This window comes from Colossoma macropomum, unplaced genomic scaffold (assembly GCF_904425465.1).
Source record: "Colossoma macropomum unplaced genomic scaffold, Colossoma_macropomum, whole genome shotgun sequence".
Taxonomy (NCBI): domain Eukaryota; kingdom Metazoa; phylum Chordata; class Actinopteri; order Characiformes; family Serrasalmidae; genus Colossoma; species Colossoma macropomum.
In genome coordinates, this window is record NW_023494784.1 from 33,547,030 (window position 1) to 33,567,060 (window position 20,031).

The following is a 20,031-nucleotide window of genomic DNA, read 5'->3' on the forward strand; positions in this document are numbered from 1 at the left end:
TGTTCTTATGTTATAGAAGTGTGTAATAAAACTTTTGGGTCTGCTGGTGGGCCCTGGTCATTTAAGGGCTTAAGGTTGGTGGTCCTAATTTAATCTGTTTTGATTGTGTTGTTTTCTCAAGCTAAAATTTCACAAGCCTTAAATTTAGTATCCATGTCAAGTCAGGAGTCGGTTAACATGCGGCTCAAGAGAGACCTGCGTCCGAGTTGCTGACCCAAGTCCCCATCTCTGCCTAACACATAAAAAGACATGAACCTAGTGTGGGAAGAATTATGATGTGTTGCTTAAGTGTAATCACTGTGGCTGTGCTGACAGTGTAAACTCTTTTTTAAGCCTTCCATGCTTGCGTAAGAAGGTATCCAACACGCTCTAGGTTTATCTTGGGGTTTAGAAGTCAGTTTTGCAGTGTCTAGGCCTTGGTGTAGTTTTGATACCCAAAGCTATAAAAGGTAACTGAAAGAAATGTTACACATTTAACAATCTCTTCCCACACAAAGAGTACCTTGTATTTCAGCGTACTTCAGTGCTTTTGCACCGGGAGAATGTCTTATCAACAAGATTTGCCAGACTGTGCTTGTTCATTTGCTTACTTCAGGGACGGGAGATTTTGAGATGTTTACAGCTTTCATTTGATTTAGAAACCACTGTATATGGCAACCTCCATCCAAAATATCAGATGCCTAGCAACATCTCAAATGTGTTATCTGCTCGGAGAGCTGGGTGGGTGTGATGAAGTTTTGTTGCTCAACAGCTTGTTAAAAGCCTCAGCTTTGGCAGCCTCTGACAGGTAGAACACAGTTACTATGGTGCCAAAAAGAGATCAACACTACGCTACAAAAATTATTCCAACAAGTTGATGGGCATTTGGCTGGAGCCAAACCTTTCCCTCAGAAAAACTTGAAGCTGTTTCCTCCTCCGAGGCATATCACGAGGCTGAAACTAGGTCACATGTATTTACCTCATCTTGACTCACAACACACGTTTCTTTTTTCTTCCCTTTTTTGTCTCAAGAAGCACTATCAGGAAGCACTAAACACCTTGGTCTGTTTAACTTTGGATATCCAACGAGAGCGGCTCCCAAGAAACAGAAGCAGTGAACAACTGTGTGATTTCATTTATTTTTGTGCACTTTTAAACAGTCACATTCATATAGACACATACAGTCGCACTCCAGATCTATCCATTATTTGCCTGTACAGACATTTCTCCTGTGCACACTGATGCCTCGGGTCTGCCTCCAGCGGGTTTCTGATTTATGACCTCATGCTGCTACTGTCTCACCTTTGCATTTCTAATTACAGATAAGACAAAGCAGAACAACATGCTTGTTGGAGGAAAGAGGCTCTCAGCAGGTTGCTCACCTTCTGGTAAACCGCAGGCCAGGAATGCTTTGTCAGCAAAAACAAGAGAACATGCTTCTATTGGCCCAGTGAGGCACAGACCATGATCAGCAGAAGTACCTTTTACATAAGACTAAGCTGATTCTCAGAACAGTTTTCCAAAAAGTGGCCAGTGGAGATTCCAACGCCCAGAGCTCTGAAAGGCCTTGCAGTGATACTCTCACATCTAGGTGTTGTTTTTAATATGCAAAAAAGTGATTTATATAACTACTCAGAGATTAATATGAGTTTTTATTGACACTTTGCTGTGTGGCCTTGTGTATTACACAATTATTAATCTGTAATTACATAATTACATAGTTTCATAATTGAATGACATGTTCAAGTCACATTTTGTAATGACAGGTTAGGATCTGCACTTCTGACTTTTTCCATGTAAAAATGAGAAACATAGCAAAAATGTAACATGGTTGTAACATGTAAAAGAACTTGAGGAGTAGAGAACTATGAACAGCTCTCATCAGCTGTTGAATGCTCTGACTTTCTCTGACCATTAAGAAAGCACCACTAAAAGTGGTCATACATGGAATTCTGCCCAAAATATCCTAATTATAGCTTTAAGGCCCAGACAGCCTCATGTTTTGCCTCTTAAAGCTGGGATATAATATTGAAAGTGCATGTTGGCCACAGCAGGAGGGCTTCCTGTACTGACTCTTTAGGGGAACACACTGCTTTCCTTACCAGTACACTGTGAAACAGTGAAAGAAGCATAACTGAGTCACTGCTAATCCCGTGATGTGTGTGGAGAAGTCATGTATTTGGAACTTATTAGTGCTGTTGTGAAAATCTTGTACCTCCAAAACTAACTTTATAGGAGAAGGAAAATTTGGTTTTTATATGACAGTGATAGTATGCAGTAACAAATGTAATTGCATATCTATGGATAGTCATTGAACTTTAAGAAACTCGGCAACCATGGGTGTCCTGATTTAAATTTGGTTTTGTTGTGAAACACATTTTATAATGGATATTAGCTATGTTAGCATAAAAAAAATATTTTTTATGAAAAATATTTGAAATGCTCCAAAAGTCTGCCATTGTAGACTATGGAAGTGGAAATCATCAGTATTTTATTAATGTCATCAAAACTTTTTTCCATTGAACTTTAGCTGATAAATTGTTTGTTGATACCTGAAATGTTGTGAAAACTGATGTTATGTAAAGCATCCTTGTCACTAAAAGTCAAAATTCATTTTATTGCTCGCAGGTTGCAGACAGTCAATGGAAGCATAAATACTGACGCAAAGCAATTTTACAGTCTATGATGGTATAATAACCACACCAATACAAACACTGTGGGATTACACTATTTACTCTTTCCCAGTCTCTTGTCTTCCCAAATTTTGTATTCATGGTATTGGAAAAATAATAAAAATTAAGGCACCAATCAATACCAACTGTTACAGAAGGCAAATTATTATTTTATATTATTTTATTGAGTGACAAGTAAACAAAACATAACACTATAATCACATTCAAATTTGTGGTTGGTGTGGTATAGTGGGTAACACCTCTGCCTGTCAGACCTGGGCAAATACCCTGTGCTGTTCCAATAAGTCCTTGGGCAAGACACCTAATGTTGACATCATTATATAATCATTCTTATCACTAAAAGTCAGTTGTTGGGAGTGTAGAACAGATCAAGGTGTAAGTCACTCTGGATAAGAGCATCTGTTAAAATGTCGTAAATGTCATCTTTGTGTTGATTATTGTTCAAAAACAGGCAAAATTCTGTGCTCTATACTCATACCTGTGGACAACGTTTGGTGCTCTTTTGCAAGAGCTTAACACAAAAGTTGGCACTGTTTCAGGCTAAATCTGTGGTAAAAACATTAAGTAGTGCATTGAGCAAGCTAGAGGAATGCTTTTCAGTTGCTATGCATGTCGCTCCACAGACAACAATGAAAAGAAGTGCACTTGGGAGAGTTTGAAAAGGTGTCATCTGAACAATCCCTTAACCTTCCATTCCCTGTCTTCTGTTCTTTGGAAGCTCCTCTTGTTGAAAGCACAACATTAAACGGAAGGTGTTTAGTGCTTCCATTATAAGGCTTATGTTTCTCCCCTTTAGATCAAAGGATGACAGTTTATGAGAGTGGAGACAAAGGCTTATGTAAACAAGGTGTAGAAATAAAGCTGAACTGTGAATAAATATCAGCCTGTCAAAGAGCAGATGTTCAAAACTTTCTGGCTCAGTACAATGTGTGATACTGTGTTGTGAAAGTGGTGCGCTGTGACTTTCAAGCAGCCATAAAGTATGTTAGGAGAGACAAATTTGCCATGACAAACATACCTCTCCAAACACCTCAAGGTGCTATCCTGCACACATATGCTGCAGGAACACTTTTCCCTTTAAAAAAAAAAGTTAACTTCTACACTTTTTTTAGGGTGCCTCTATGTGTACTGGATAAAAACCCTGACTAAAGTCATATGCTTACATAACTGAACGAGGCAGGAACCAGCCAGCCTTTCAGGCATCCCAGCTGTCTGTGTTTTCCTTCCATTACTTTTTCATAGTACAGGTCTGGCAGAGTGTGAGACCTCACTGGAGCCTGTTGAGAAAAACAACATGGCTGCTCCACTCTTGCTCCATAACTTGTTATTCTGACATACAGAGCTCAGCGGGATGGTAAAGAGTTTTCTTCTGTCAATGTTTTACCAGAAGGGTAAACTGTAGACAGGTTTCAATCAATGTCAGTGTCTTCTGGTTGCTTTCCCAGCATGCTGTGCTGAGGGACTTGTGGGAGAGTCTTTCAGCACTCAGGGCTTCAACAAACCAAATGTGACCCGAGCCTCTCTACACTTGTACACTAATGTATATGTTTTTAAGACTAGCAGTTTTAAACATAACTAGGTAAATGTAAGCATGTGGTTGCACCATGCTGTGTCATTTCTCAAAAACTTTAGTTTTTGTAAACAGTCCTCTCCAGTGGACACGTGAGTAGATAAAGCCATGAGTATGAGGCTAAATACATTCTGTACACATACTGTTACATGAAAATGTGATGTTGCACAGCTAATAGATAATTGGTGAATTAATTGTGTTTTTGTACCTTTAAAGATCTTCTGAAATTGTGAGAGCAGTAACAGTGAACGCTTTATGCTAGATTTTGGAACCCTGGATTATATTGGACTGGTATTGGTCAGTATCAGATTGCATTCAGCCAAAAGAGCATCAGTGTGGTCAGATACTGATGTTGGAGGATCTGACTCATACCAAAAGGTATTGGGTGGTGCCGCACAGTCCAATGCTGGGGGGCTTTTTACCCCTCTAGCCAATTGTCCAATTGTATACACGATAGTTTTCTATGGGATTTTTACAAGCTGTGTGTGCTCTGTTGAATGCCTGTGTCAGCAATAGGTATAACAAAGTAGTTGAATTCACTAATTAGAAGGGGTATCTGGATATTTTGGGACATAGTGTTTTTGTGACCACGTCTTCAGAGGAAAATCTGGACAAATTGGCTTTTAAGAGCGAGAAAGACTTTCTTTAATACACTTCCTTTCTTTTCCTTTCATTTGTGTGGTCAGCTTGGGTTATCTAAACATCCATCCACCCACCCATGCATCTATCCATACATCCACCCACGCACCCACATATCCATCCACCCACATATCCATCCACCCATCCGTCCATTCATTCACACTCAAACAATAATAGTGCCAAAAACGTCAATTAATGTTTTTTTCTAGATCCCTAGGTCCAAGCCAAGAAACATTTAGGAATCAATCAATCAATCTATCTATCTATCTATCTATCTATCTATCTAATTGTGCTCTGTGTACAATGTACAAGACAGTTGGCTTTTTAACACCATAGCAAGTTTTAGAATCACAGTAGGGAAGCCAGTCTATTTTGCAGGCTCGGCGACCCTGTGAGAATGTCATTGTCCACACCCAGACCGCACGGCCCACACACAGAGAGGAAGAGAGGAAGGGACTTTGAGTAGGAGGTGTTGCTGGGCAAGGGCCAGGCCCAGGAATGTGAGCAAAGAGAGGGGATGCTTTAGTATCTGCGTAATAGCAGGTGTCCACCACTGAGCACACCCGCCAGCAATTTCTGAAATGAGGCGACCTCTGGAAAAGTTGCCTGGCAGTTTCGGACACTATTCTTAGGCCTGTTCCTCACGGCTGGGCGTGAAACACGAGGCTGAAGTGACTGTGGCTGGACGATGTGCAGAGTAATCGTGCTTCTTCACATCGATCCGCTCTGGCACTCAGGCCCCCGCTTACATCATGCCAGCCGGCATTTCGGGCACGTGGCCCGCAGGCTCAGACACATTGCAGACAATGATGAGATCACAGCACTGACCATTGCCCGTGGCCTCAGCCCAGCAGGAGAGCAGGCCAAACGGCCCTCCAGAGGCCCAGTGACCCATTCACTGTGCAAGTGACATTAGCAAGAGTGACATTCAGCAGCGGAGCCCCTCGAGGGAACACATGCACACTGCAGTCCAGAACAAACAGAGAGAAGGAAGGCTTCATTATGATGGTAATTGCATCCTGATAGTCCCCTGATTAAAGGGGGGACAAAATAAGCAAGCATAGAGGATCCATCACTGCTAGGATGGGACAGAGACTGAGGTCACATTCATCTGGGCCCATAAAAACACAGTGGGGATAGTTCCTGCTGCACCAAGCCACAGGAAATGATCAACATGAGAATACAAGTATATTATTTGGGGTAGCACTAAACATAGGTTTGATCGGAATATTTCAAGTTTGAATTTTCTGTTTAATGAGGTTTCATTCCAAAAACTGAAAGGGCTTGTACTGCAAGAGAAAAGCGAGTGACTCCAGAGAGAGATGGTTTAAACGTAGATGTTTCTTTCCTAGCAATGGTGTACTCTTGTCCAAAGTAGTGGATGCTGCGACTAGTTATTAGGAATTAGCCTAGTAGACACATTTTAACATAAAAACTTTATGAAGCAACAGATGAGTGACAAAGGAAAAACCAACATAAAGTATCTTACTAAGGTGGGGGCACCACAGGCCACCAGAACAGCTTCAATGTGCCTTGGCCTATCAAGTTTTTGGGATTATACTGAAGGGATGTAACTCCAAAAGATGTTTCCTCAGTTGGTATTTTGAAGATGGTGGTGGAGAGTGCTGTCTATTACACAGGACCCCCTCACTATAGGGTCATGGATTTAGGCTTGTGCTGTTCTCTTGGTGTATGAATGACCTATCTGACCATCCCTTGTTTTCCACAACTCTGTAGACCAGTTTCTAGGATTTCTGCACCTCTAAACTTTCCAATGTGCCTTGGTCTTTTATAATTAGGAGTTTATGCACTGCAACTCTACTCGAATATTCCTCTCTGTGTAGTTGTGGATGGACTTGCTGACACAGTCTGATCATGTCCTGCAATGATGTTCTCAGTTACTGAAGCGCCTGCCATCTGTGCCTTAATAATGAACCCTCTTTCAAAGTCACTTAGATCTTTTCCTCTTGCTATCTTTGTCCAACATTGAGGTCAACTGGGCCTCTGGGCCTGCTCAGCATTTTTATACATGCCACAGAGCATAAAAGGATGATAATGGCTTAATTGTATCATGCAGGACACTTGACTGGAAGCATCTACACTAGTTATGTTTATCCACTCATTTATTTAGGTTTTTTCTTTAGTTAGTCATGCGTCTGTAGCTGCAATTTCATTCTGAATGTTAACAGTCCTGAACAGTTTTCATTTATTAAGTATTTCTACTTCTACTAAAATCTATTACAGGACAAATTTAGATGAAGCCTACAAGGCCAGTTATGTTAGCTTTACCTCATTAGGATCTGTGAAGGACCAGGCAAGAACCAGTGTATTAGAAAGATTACTTTTCCGCAGAGCTTTAATATTACAGTTAACAAGATTCTATAGGAGTGTTAACGTCCCTTGATGCCCCAAACAGCCAACCTAGCAGCAGCTCAGTATAAAAAAACACATTAAATTTGATCAGACCTATAAATGTGTTAATTTAAAACACTGTGGACAAACATATTTATTCACCACGTTTTGCACTGAATTTGCACAGAATATCCCAAATTTTTACAATGCAGATACACATTTTACAGACATTTTAATTTTGCTTATAATTTAATTATCAAAAACCCATCTGGCAATATCAAAAAAACAATAACCTTTTATCAGCACCTCAGTGTTCCAGCATTGCAAGAAAAGAAACATTTAAAACTTTAAAAGTCTTGAAAACACTTAGAATACAACACAAATTAAATGTTTTTATTATATTTTTAACCCTTTGATGTTTACAATTTAAAAGTCATATTCAATGATGCTGTGGGGTATAGCACCATGTTAACCTCGCATTATTATTACAGTCAGTTATTATTACAGAAAGGATGTTGAGATGAGTTGATTTTGCAATAAAATCCTGGCAATAATTAACAGTGTACTTTCTGGCACTTTCCACCCATTTCCAGTTTAAGCTAAACACACTTCCAGTTTGTATCTGAATTCAAATACAAATTCAGATAATCCTGTCTGTTGAGCAAATACAAATAGCAGTGTCTCTGAACCTCCCAACTGCCCCTACATTGAAAAGTGCCTTTGAGTGGGAGGTGCTACTGGGCCTGATCCAGGAGTGTCAGTGTAACATTTGTGATAAGTAAAGATATGCGCTCTCCAAATGACCACCGATTTCTCTTCCAGTTAGTCTCGCCAAGAGTTATCTACAGCCTTCTAATTTGCATTATCTGTGCAGAAAAAGTTTTGCTTAGCGGAGGATAAGATGGGTTACACAAGCTCACCTGTGCTTGGCTCAACCTGCTCTGTGCAGATGAAAGACTTCTATCTCCTCTCAGGCCTCTCGAAGTCAGGAACTCTCATTAAGACCCAACTATTACTTTGTTTCTACTGCGCTCTGATGATCTGCCAAAACCCCCAACTCTGATTTGAGCAAAAATGCTTCCACTCCTCCACTAAAGTGACTGGCTGGGTAGCAGTGAGCAGAGCCATTGTTGATTCTGTAGCTCCATATTCTTTTCTAAAAATGTGTGTATTTCTTTTGGCCTCTGTTAGGAGAGCCATACGGCACAAGGTCCCCATTTCAGAAGAAGCAGACCAAAGATGCCAACTACTGGCTCAAGGAGACTGCGGTCAGGCATCACCAGAACGAACAGAAGACCAGGATGATGGGAAATCGTGGGGAGGAGCTCAAGAGCCCTCGGCCCAGACAGGTGAGAGTCCCTCAAGGTAGAAATGCTCATGTCCTGTTACACCTCTCAGCCCTGAGGGTCCAAATGATCTGTTTAAGGGACTAGTGGTTCAGTCTTAAAGCAGCAGAGAAAGTGAAACAATGCAAGCAGAGCCTTGGATTGACCTTGGCTGGCATTGTACTTAGTACGGTAGTGCCCTCTTCTGGTTATAACACTCACACACAGTGCACACATTCACTTACTTACACACACACAGCTTAAATACATGTGGTTTCTGAGATAAACAACTACCTCTGTGATAATTCAATAAAATTGATGACTGTGCTGAGGAGAGTGCTTTTCATGGTGCTTGTTTATTATGCATTAGTTTATAAAAGATGACGGCTGATTGTACAATTCGCTTTAAATATGAACAGCTGTAAGTGCTCGTAAGATTGTTAGATGGCTTCATTTGGGCTGTTCTCCATAAAAATGTTTCTGGGAGGCCTTCTTTGTTACTCAGTAACTACTGACTGGTGACAGCAGACAGTGACAAATGCATTGCTAAGGGAGAACAAACACTTGGCATCTTTGCCAAAATTATATGAGCCAAGCCTTATCATGCTGGTATTTCTGCAACTTGCCTTTATCAGCTTTGGCCATCATGCATAGCTACAGCAAGTTAATTAACTTTTCTTGGAAATGTACCATGTCTTACCTGGACCTTTAAATCTTCAGCCAGCTGACCACTGCTGCATGACTTCATCCCAAAACAGCACTCCCACTATGGCAATCTACCCTTCTCTGGCCATATCCAACTTGTTTCAATCATTTCTTACACAAGCCTTTATTTGTGGTCTTCTTTTCAAATAGTCATTTGGCCAAGATGAGTCCTCCCAGTGCTTTAGTTGCTGAGATATGGCTTTGTTCACTGAATTGGATAATTCATCTTGGAAAATTACGAGATTATGATGAATCATTTCATATAAACCGAGGCTAAAACTGCCAGCATCGCACTCACAAATTAGCATAACCTGTACTTCCAGCTGTTAAAGGGGAATTCCATCCACTTTTCAAAGTTTCTGTAAGATGCAAGGTCATTTGACAGTAAGAAATGATGCATTTGAAGTTGAAAAACTATGTAACCAGGTTAAGTTGAAATGTTGAGTTTGTTGAACTTGAAATAATAAGTTAACAAATGTAAAACACAAATTATTCTACTACTGTTAACTTAATATTACAAGTTTAATTAACTCAAAATTTCAAGCTAATCCAGTTACTTACTTATTTAAGTTTAAACGCTGCACAATGTTTTACAGTACAAAGTGGTTTGATGTGAAATGCTCTATTGTAGAGATACATAGTGAATCAGAATTGCATTCAAAGGAACCAGACGTCTGAACCCTTTCATACTTCTTAAAGCTACCATACAATGGGCTATTATATGAAATAGTTATGAATATGTTGCCTGATACATTATGAGACATTTTTTTATTATAGGTTTGACATGAGCTTTTGGGCATAAACTTTTTTCCCCAATCCTTTCTTGGTGAAGAGGTACATTCAGGATATCAAAAGGAAGGCAAAATACACCCAAAATTAAATGTAAATTGTACATTCAAGTGAATGACACTGAAGTAAATTATGGTTAGCTGGACTGATTATTCCAATGTGTTACCCAAAAAATGTAAATATTGGATTTACTTAAAAATGTTCTGTCAAGTGGTTCCATGTAACGTTGTGTAGTTTTTAAGATGCCCAATTAAGTAAAATGTATTCAGTAAATTTAAATAAATCACACACAAGTAATTTCCAATCGACTGGACTGATCATTTTTATGTATTACTCCAACATTCATCTTATGGTAACTATCAATGTGGTTGTTTTTCTAATTAAAACATCAACTTTACATATTAAACTAAGGAGAGACTTATAGGTCCACTGAGTATTTTGGATAATAAAATGGCTGTATTTGCACTGTGAATGTTTCAACCCCTGGTTCCACCACTGTAATGAAAATTCAAGCTAGTATTTTTCACTACAATGCACATGAAATGTTTTGAAGTTCCCTGAAAGAGATACCATAACGTGTTTAGATCTGAAAAAACAATGATATATTTGTCCAACTCTGTATGTTACACCAGAAATGGCTAAATAAAAAGACATTCAATGAGACTATTAGCAAACAACAGCAGATACAACAACAGTATTAGCATGAATGGTATAGGGATGTATCAAGGCAATCTGGCTTTATCAAATAGGCCGAGGGAGGATTCAGAAATTGTTAATGCCCATCCATCACCCATCCCCTGGACAGCAGAATCTCTATTAGAATGTCAGGCTGACGTCATTTGTGTTGAGAGCTGGGCCCCGAGTGCAGTGAGCGCCCTGCTGGAGAGCTTTTCATCCACATGATATGGATAAGATCCCTGGCAGGGCTCACTCTTGGTACCCTCTTATCCTGGGCCAAGCATCGAGCAGCCAGAATGAGAGAGAGAGGGGGGAGAAAGACAGAGGGGAGGTAGGTAGAAAGTGAGAGAGGCCCTTTGATGCAGCTGCCTTTCCTCAGCGAATGAGAGAGAGAAATAGAGTGAAAGAGCAGAGAACTAGGGCTAGCAAGAGATAAATATCAGCTATGTTTCATGAGGCTGCCGAACTGGTTCTTATCTTGCTCTGTCTTGTGTGTGTGTGTGTGTGTGTGTGTGTTTCTGGCTGAACAGAGTCAGTGTCAGCAGGAGCTTGATAAGGTGCTGGAGGAGATCTCTAAAATGACCTTCCATGACAACAAAGGAACCCTGGAGAACCTGTATGAACTAAAGTTCCCCAACTGTGACCAGAAAGGACACTATAATCTAAAACAAGTAAGTGGTCACTGCAGGCACCCAATATGCTGCAGCATACAATAAGTGTCTTGAGAGCAGTGGTTTCCAGCAGTGGTCCTAGAGTAACCCTGCACTGCATAATTTGGTGTTTTCCCTGTTCTAACAACTAATCAGTTAATTAACAAGGTGAAGTGGCTGTGTTAGAGCAGTAATTCTCATGCTGGAGGTCATGAGCCATGTAGAGGCGAGGTCATTTTGGGGTATTGCAGAATAGTTGTCCATACAGGCCTATTTTATTGACATCGTTTCTCATACACATATAGCAGTGGCTGTATTACATGCAAAGATTTTTGCCAATCCAATTGAATATATTCCGATTATAGATTAAGACTGAGGTGTTTATATGCTCACTCTACTCAACAATCTGCTGGAAAATCTCCGTTTACATGTACACTACAAGTAATCCGATCCAAAATCAAGCGCTTGCATACAGTAAATGTTACCATTGACAACAAGCATCACAAGAGTCTAGTCAGAGTGAGACGAGCAGCAGTGAGCGGTGCTTGTGTTTTTAATTGCTTTAAAATGATGACTCAGGAAAACGTACTTCACATGTACTTATTAAAGATGGCCAAGAGGAAGACGTCATGTTCTGAGACACATAAGCTGGACGTCAGTCCCACCGCAGTCTTTTAAAGATCAAAGCATAAACTTTGTCTCCTCTGCAGACCAGTTTCTGCTCCACCATGTTGAACATTATAAACTTTTGCAGTGACACAAACGCACACGCGCAGAACATACCTAAACTTTCTGATCGGGAATGTAATCGGATACAGGCATTTACACGGCTATTATTCTTCTATTTAACAGATTATTCACAGGATTACCCACCATAGGTTGTGAATGGTGTATACATGGATGTATTCGATTCCGATTAAGCTATTAGTTGGCTTATTAAGGTTATTAGGCTGCATGTAAATGTGGCTAGTGTAATTAAAGCCTGTCAGCAATGCTTTATCCTTTCATGCGTTCCATCATGTATGATAATGATAATGTTACTAACTCCTAGCATGGAATATATTAAGAGTAGCAGCAGAGGTAGCAATGTATTAGCATGTATTACCAACAGGGGTGCACTACACAGCCAGTCTTCTAGTGCTGTGAAGTCCATACCGCCTGTGCTGAGAAATGTAAAGAAGGTTGTTGTAGCGTGTTTCAGGAGCGAAATATGAAGAAGGTAGTCTGGGGACAACCACAAGAAATTTTGGGCTAAATGTGAGTGTGAAATTTCTAAACCGATCCAGCGTCTCAAAGTAGGGGGCAATGGTGCGTTTGTCAACAATGTTTGACTCACAAGAAGCCTGTCATTACAGTAAGTACAGCTGAAAAGTCCAAATCTCATGTGGGGAGAACACAATGTGGTAGTAATAAACAAAACCTCTTGCAAGGAAAAAACAGTTCCATTCCCTAATGGTAGCATTTTGCTAACTAGCCTGTGTTGCTTGTGCAATTAATTGCTCCTGATGTTAAAGCACAGACTAGAGGAATTTGTGAGTGGGTGTTAGATGCGGTATATCCTTGTTTGCTTCGTGAATCAACAGTTTAACAACCCAGACGTGTATTCGCATTACAAGGTCACACCTAGCCCTGAAAGACTATGCAAAACTATGAAGAAGATTGCTGTAATGTGTTTAAAGGGAGAAAGGTAAAAAAGGTTGCTGTTGCTGTTCTACTTCCTACATTTTACCCCATATTACACCAGTAGTGTGGTTAACATCTGCAACCACAACCCAGCTCCCCAAACAAAGCTTTTAAGGAGGGAACTTATGTTCGCAATGCACTTTTCTTAGTTGGATAAAGGTTGAAAAACTAAAGAGAAACTAAAATCGTCAAGTAAAACTATCCCCAAGGCAGTCAACGCTTAATCAGTTCAGTGGATCCGAGGCACGCACAGTCTGTACGGCTATCATCACTTTAACGCAGTGTTAGAGTTGCATGAGGCAATGTACAACCTCTCATCTACACTGGTTGCACAATTTGGCACGAAAACACGACAGAATGACATGGCAATTAGAGCTGTCTGAAAAACCAGCTCCCACACTTTCGGAAGTAAGGGTGTTTTGTCAACGCCAAGGTGACAGCGTCTGAACCCGGGAGTTACAAGGTCATAAAAATGTTTGTTAAATGACTGTCGCCAGCCTGTGGGGAGTTTAGACATTGTTTTGCAATCAGGCTCTATTTTCTTTTCTCCATCCCTTGCATGTCCTTGACGGAGACCCACTTTAATTTTAGAGCCAAAACAACGATATGAGCTATCTGTAGCAACATGACGACACGTAGCATTAGACGGCAGAGGTAAAACGGGGACAAATCCACCCATGAGAAGCGAACGAGTGCATTGTTTTGATGCGAAAGCTCTGTTCCCAGGGCTCAGAAACTTTACTTCTCCAACCTAAATTGTTCTGTAATCATCTTGTTCCTCTTGTAATTACTGTAACTGTCACTTTTTGTTCTTTGCCACTGAAGGAAAAAATTGGAAAGTCTGTTTTTTTGCCTATTTTGGGTCCCTGTGTAAGCTATGTCCAGTTCAATTATGACCTCATTTCGGGAGTGCTCAGTGGGGGTCGGAGAGCCATGCTGTGACAAATGAGGCGGGTACGGTTGCTCCACCCACCACCCCTCCCTCTTCATCACTGTACCAAGTGCTGCATTTACCCCTTCAACTTCAACTACTATAAATTATTCAGTAACTTCTATGAAACTTTGCAAGTTATGTAGTTGAGAGTGAGAAGGTGTGGATCCACATACAGGCCAACAGGTTTACTTCCTTAAACTGCATTATTATTCTTCTTATTATTTTTATTACTATTATCATTATTGTTAATAATAACACTACCATTGCACTAATATGTAAAATATGTAGAGTTGGCTCTTGCAGTTTAGAGGCTTAACCCTCTAAAATCCACCCCCATCCCCTCACTCTCTCCGCCTCTTGTGTTCCAGTGCCACATGTCCACCCATGGGCAGCGGGGCGAGTGCTGGTGCGTGAACCCCCACACTGGCGTCCAGATTCCCTCCTCGATCAGGGTGAGGGGGGACCCCAACTGCAGCCAGTACACCGGTGGGCCTGAGTTGGAGCCCCCCACCGGCCTGCAGAAATAGACGTGCTCTCTCACCACCGGGGGGACGAGCGGAGCTACAGAACAATGAGAGATGAAGCTGGAGAGAGGCGTGCATGCGTATATTCCTGTGTGTATATGTGTATAAAATGTTTCAGTCCCTGTTTGATTTGCATTCTAATCACATGGAATAGAAAGAGCTGCATGTCATGGCACATGACGAAAGCCAAAACAGAAGACAAGGGCAGAGTCCTATCCCCCTCTAACTTTTCCACTCATAAATGTATATGAAATTTGACAATGAGAGACTTGCACCGTGTCCTCCCATTCCTGAATTTTATCATACTTTACTCAATAAGCACTGGTAGTAATGGTGCTAACATTAAGCCCAGTTTGTTAAACGGTAGGTGTAGCTCCATCCATCTCATTTCAGTCCACTTTTCCTTTTGGAGCTGTGCTAGCACTTGTTGAGGCCACTCAGTACCTGCACTGTTGCTTCATTTCAAATGAAGTTGAGCAGTAAATGTTTAGCTAAATACAAAGGGTTGTATTCTAGGCTAACCAATAGCCTAAAAAGCTAATTTTAAAATGGAACAGTGCACTTAATATACATAAACTTTATTTACTCCTTTTACATGGCAGTTCCATGTGCAGTGAAACCATCAGTGCTGTATACTTACATTCATACCCAGTCTTTCCCTACCGCTGCCTGCTCTCTGTGATCCCCCCTCACCCACCCCTTCCAAAGCCTGTGGAGCTGCATTCTCTGTAGTGGAGAGGCCTTGTCTCCTGTCTGCAGGGTGTCCAGAGGATTGGTTTGTGTGGCTGTGTGTGTGTGTATGTGTGTATATATGTGTAGGGAGCGTAGCCACTGTTGGCAGCTGATAGACCTCTGCCTGCCCCACCCCGCCCCTCATCCTATCCAGTTCTTCCCATCCAGTTATGTGGAGAGGAAAAAAGAGGTGGAGTGGTATGATGGGTTAGGGTGGAGGGGGGCACAAGTGGTTACTAATGACGTGCTGACAGAGGTTGAGATTAGGACACAAGGCTGACATTGACAAATGCAATATTAAGTGGGTTAAGGGCCTATAAATAAACACAGGTTTGCAAATGTATTCCTGCAATGCAGATGGGCCAGGCTTTACCTAGCTGCTCTACAGTCTCCTGGGGGTTGGGATGGAGAAAGGGCCTGAGAGAGTGTGGGGGGTGGTGGTTGGGGCTAGTTGTACAGTTGTGTGAAAGGAGGCCAAGTGGTGCACAGGTTGAGTGGGTGTGCTAAGCTTACCCTGTCAGCAGATTTCCCACCTGGTGCGATCCGTTTAGTACAAGTGCTGCTCAGCAGGTATGCAGGGACCAGACCTGTGATTGCACTTAATGAGAATTCCGATTACGTTTGATTCAGCCTGTGAAATATGATCTTGCTTGTTGTCCGTCAGTCTCTCTCTCTCTCTCTCTCTCTCTCTCTCTCTCTCTCTTTGTCTTTGTCTCTCTATGAGCGAATAGCATTGAACTGCTCAAAATGACTGCATCCAGAAATAGCAGCTGATTAAGCTTGATCGATTGTAAACAAATGCGGCACAGCTCCGTACGAAAAGCTCAGTACGAAAAACCGGACTTCAACTGCTCAGCTCGATTTGGACCTCTGTGAGTTTGCCTCTCAGATAACATGTTAACCTCCAATAACTCACATGGCATTGCCATGTCCAGCGCGCCTTTAAAATTAGCTTTCATTGATTTTCTTTTTTTAGTGTGTATTTTGGTGCTACAGACCAGCTCTCTTAAATCCCTCTCCCCCCATCGCGGGCTTTGGGTGCCAGCAGAGAGATTGCTGAGACACTGGCTGTGAGTTTTCCGTTTGGGTTGGTTTCCGAAATAGATTGCTGCCTGCCCTCCGGTGGTACAGTAAATTTTACGGTAGTTTGAGTCTGGCCTAGTTTGAAAACAAAGCGAAACCAATCCCTGCGGTTTTTGGGCATATTGATTTCCCAGAGTTGTCCTAAAGGGCTGAAAGAGAGTGTGTGTGTGTGTGTGTGTGTGTGATGGCATGAATGCGTGTACGGAGGGGGTTGCTGTGCCACGCCTGCAGCCAGAGGACAGAGGAAAGCAGTGTTTGCCATCTGCTGCAGTGTAAAACTGTCAGAGCTGCTCGCTGTGTTTGATGAACCTCATATAGGCGACAGGGGAAATTTCAGCAAATCAAAAACACCATGTGCCATGCCAGCCTCTCACATGCACTTACTTTTTTTCTATTTTTTTTGTAACTTTGCATGTTACTGAGTACTGGGAGGCACACCAGCATCAGATAGTATGATAGCTTTACTCTGTTAACCGCCAAAAAAGCAGCATGCTTCCTGTGTCTTCTTATAGAAATGGTCAGTGAATAAAAGTGCCTGCCTGTAATTCAGAAAAGGGAAGCCATAAATGCATGTGAAGCAGCACAGTTAATGTCATTTATTACAGAACTTTAAAATATGATTAAACAAGTTACTTTCAAAATTGTTTGTTTTGTCTTTCTTTTATTTCTGTTTCATACAAAAAGGACATAAATAATCAGAGTTGCTTATCTTAAGCTTACTTAAAGCTGTACTATACTAAATGTTCAGCGTTTATAACACCAGACACATACATAAGCCTTTAAGCTGACATACACCTATATAGACATTTAAAGCGTTTCATTATTATAGACCACTTTTTTTATGATGCACATTGTTGTGAATGGGCTGTAGACATACAATAAATACCAATGCTATATTATGATTAATGCCACCTTTATTATTGTTATAAATGGATATACAGTATATTGGAACGAAACTCTTCATTTATAAAGGCTTATTCAAACAGTCAGTCTTCAGAACAATTGCTGTGACGAGATTACATGATAAATAAAATGACTAAAGCAGCCTTTATGACGACTGACATTTGTTGGAATGAGCCTTTGTAAATGTTTTTCTAGGTTTATGTCAGTTATTGCGTCATGTAGCCTTACGGATACTGCCCTTCAATAAAGTGTTATCCAGCTTTTTGATGGATTGATTGCAGCTGAGCTGACAGCTGGTAGGTGTAACTAAGTAACATAGCACATATTATGGAGTCTAACTGAAGCACATAGTTTATTTGCAGGAACCAAATGTGCAAGATTCCACATAACCCATTAATAATAATGTCATATTCTTATGATTTACACTAATAATTTCAGTTCATCGGTCATCCAGATGTGGGTCAATGCATATGCTTAAAGACTGAAAAGTACATGAAATATTGGTAACACTTTATTTGGAGTGGTCCTTCGTAGATGATTAATAAACTCAACACATTATCAGTAACACATCAACAACACATCAGTGCAGTAGCAGTAGTGAAGCATCTGAATACGTTGAGGTGAATGTCTTGTAGATGTTCTGTTGATAAATTACTTACATTAAGTAGATGTATTGTTAATATGTTACTTCCATTATGCAAAACCGAACCCTCACCCCGGCCCTAATTCTAACCCTAACCTTGACCTCAACCCAAAACATAATCCTAACCCTCATGTGTTTTTGACCTGTTACTGAGAGTCCATTGAGTGTGTGTTTCATCTAAAAGGACCACTCAAAATAAAGTGCCACCAAAATATTGACCTTAATCACTTTGTTCAGCAGTTTATGAGTGCGTGACTCTTAGGACCATGGGTGGGTGAAGGAGGCTACTACCATCTTCTGATCATGATTCTCTTAGGCTCAGTGTAAAAAACACATGTAGCCATCCATAGTTGTTGGCCTAATTAAGTAATAAAAGGGGCATGAATGCTTTGAAGTCTAATGTGCAGTTGTTGGATTCTTTGAAGGCAGTTGTAATTGTCATGTTCACTGCCTCACAAATCAAATCCCCTTGCACATGTTTCACTTGGAGTCTGCTTCTTTGTTCTTGGTCTGGCTCTTGTGAATGAACACTGGTCCCATCTTTAGGTCAACTGGGAGTGCTGTGATAAGTCACGGATTTTGTAAACCTTAGTTATCAGGAAAAAATGCAGTCGATGAGCACCAAAACAGAGATGATAAATAAAAGGCCTGTCTTGATCACACCAAGTTTCACCGATTATGTGCAACAGCCTTCAGCCTGCCAACACGGACAGTTAAGCCCACAGTTTGGTGAAAGATCATAATTTATACAATCTTCTTCTTGTCCTAAATAGAGTTCATCAGCCAAGATATAGTACTGTGCAAAAGTCAGTGACCACCTTCATTTATTTTATGTCCAGTAACAAAGTACAAGTTATGTTTCAGTGGCAGAAAAAAGGATAAACCATATTAAGCATTACAATACACATTTCCATATTAATACATACATAGCATTAATATGTCCACCCTTTGTCTTTATTACAGCTTCCATTTTTTAGGGAGACTTGCTTTCAGTTTTTAAAAAATACTGCAGGGAGTTCAGTCTTAGGATTTGTTTGCATTTGCTGCTTCTCTTGATCCAAGTAATCCCAAACACACTCAGTGATGTTGAGGTCTGGACACTGCAAACACCAGCAGTTCTTGTTTCAGTTGCAAATCGAATTTTCAGTGAGGCTTCTTGACAGCTACAGATCCCTTCAGACTCATAGTGCTGAGTTGTCTTCTCACAGTGGAAGAATGAACAGAAACACCTGTGGATTTTTTTCAGATCTGAAAAAAGAGTGGATTTTAAGTTTTTATTGTCTATCAAAGATGAAAGCTGTAAGTACTCTTTATCTGATAGTGGCAGTTTTGGTGGTCTACCGTGTCTTGCACAGTCTTTTGGAGTCCCGGTTTCTCTATATTTAAATTAAATACAGTTTTGGAAACTCCTGTTTTTTTATTTTCCTTTGACTCTTCCTTTTCTTATGCAAGTAGATTATCTAATATCTAATCTCTTCAGAAACATCTGAAAAATGAATAGCCTGTACTTAATGGCCATTTTGGCTGGTAATTAAATAAATAAAGGATAATGTTTGACTTTTGCAAAGCACTGCATGTTTTATATCTGAAATTAGCTTCTTTAGTTTTGCACTGTAGCATTAATGTAGTTAACAAGTAATGGGAGCTTCACCAATTAGCAGGGTTGGGCAAAATACTTTGAAAAAGTAGCTATGATAGGTATCATGACCTAAGGCAACAATTCACCATATCCTAATAACAATATCTCACAAAATTTGACTTTAAAGTGGGTAATAATGTGATTTCCAGTTAATGATAGGTATGTAACTTGCCTCAGAACGCACGCACAGGTCCAGTACAATACCAAAGCTAAGCTTATCACTCATGAACATGTGCACTACTGAGGAGACTGTTCGCTAAAACTCAGAATAATGATTCATCACAGAGATTTATCAGTCTACTCAGGCTTTAGCAGGATCTTCAGTGTTTGCAAAGAAGTCATTTTTGAGTTCTTCTTCAGAGTACGCCTTTACATGCTGTGTGCTGATTTTAAAACAGTTACTTAACAAGCAGTGATGTGTCTTTGAAAGATGATACTGCCTTTACAAAATATAACCTGGACTGAATACAGATACTTAATTTTTGTATTCTGAATACACATTCCAAATAC

At 40.6% G+C, this 20,031-nt stretch overlaps 1 protein-coding gene across 1 annotated transcript in view; it reads left to right on the forward strand.

Annotated features, from left to right (window-relative positions):
* The window catches only part of igfbp2b (insulin-like growth factor binding protein 2b), a 29,056-nt gene extending 12,079 nt beyond the window's left edge, over positions 1–16,977 (forward strand). The window contains exons 2-4 of the mRNA XM_036569539.1: positions 8,425–8,582; positions 11,261–11,401; positions 14,366–16,977. Of these exons, the coding sequence (XP_036425432.1) occupies positions 8,425–8,582; positions 11,261–11,401; positions 14,366–14,524 (458 nt within the window). The 3' untranslated portion in view covers positions 14,525–16,977. The remainder of the gene's footprint in view (positions 1–8,424; positions 8,583–11,260; positions 11,402–14,365) is intronic.
* The last annotated feature ends 3,054 nt before the right edge of the window (positions 16,978–20,031 follow it).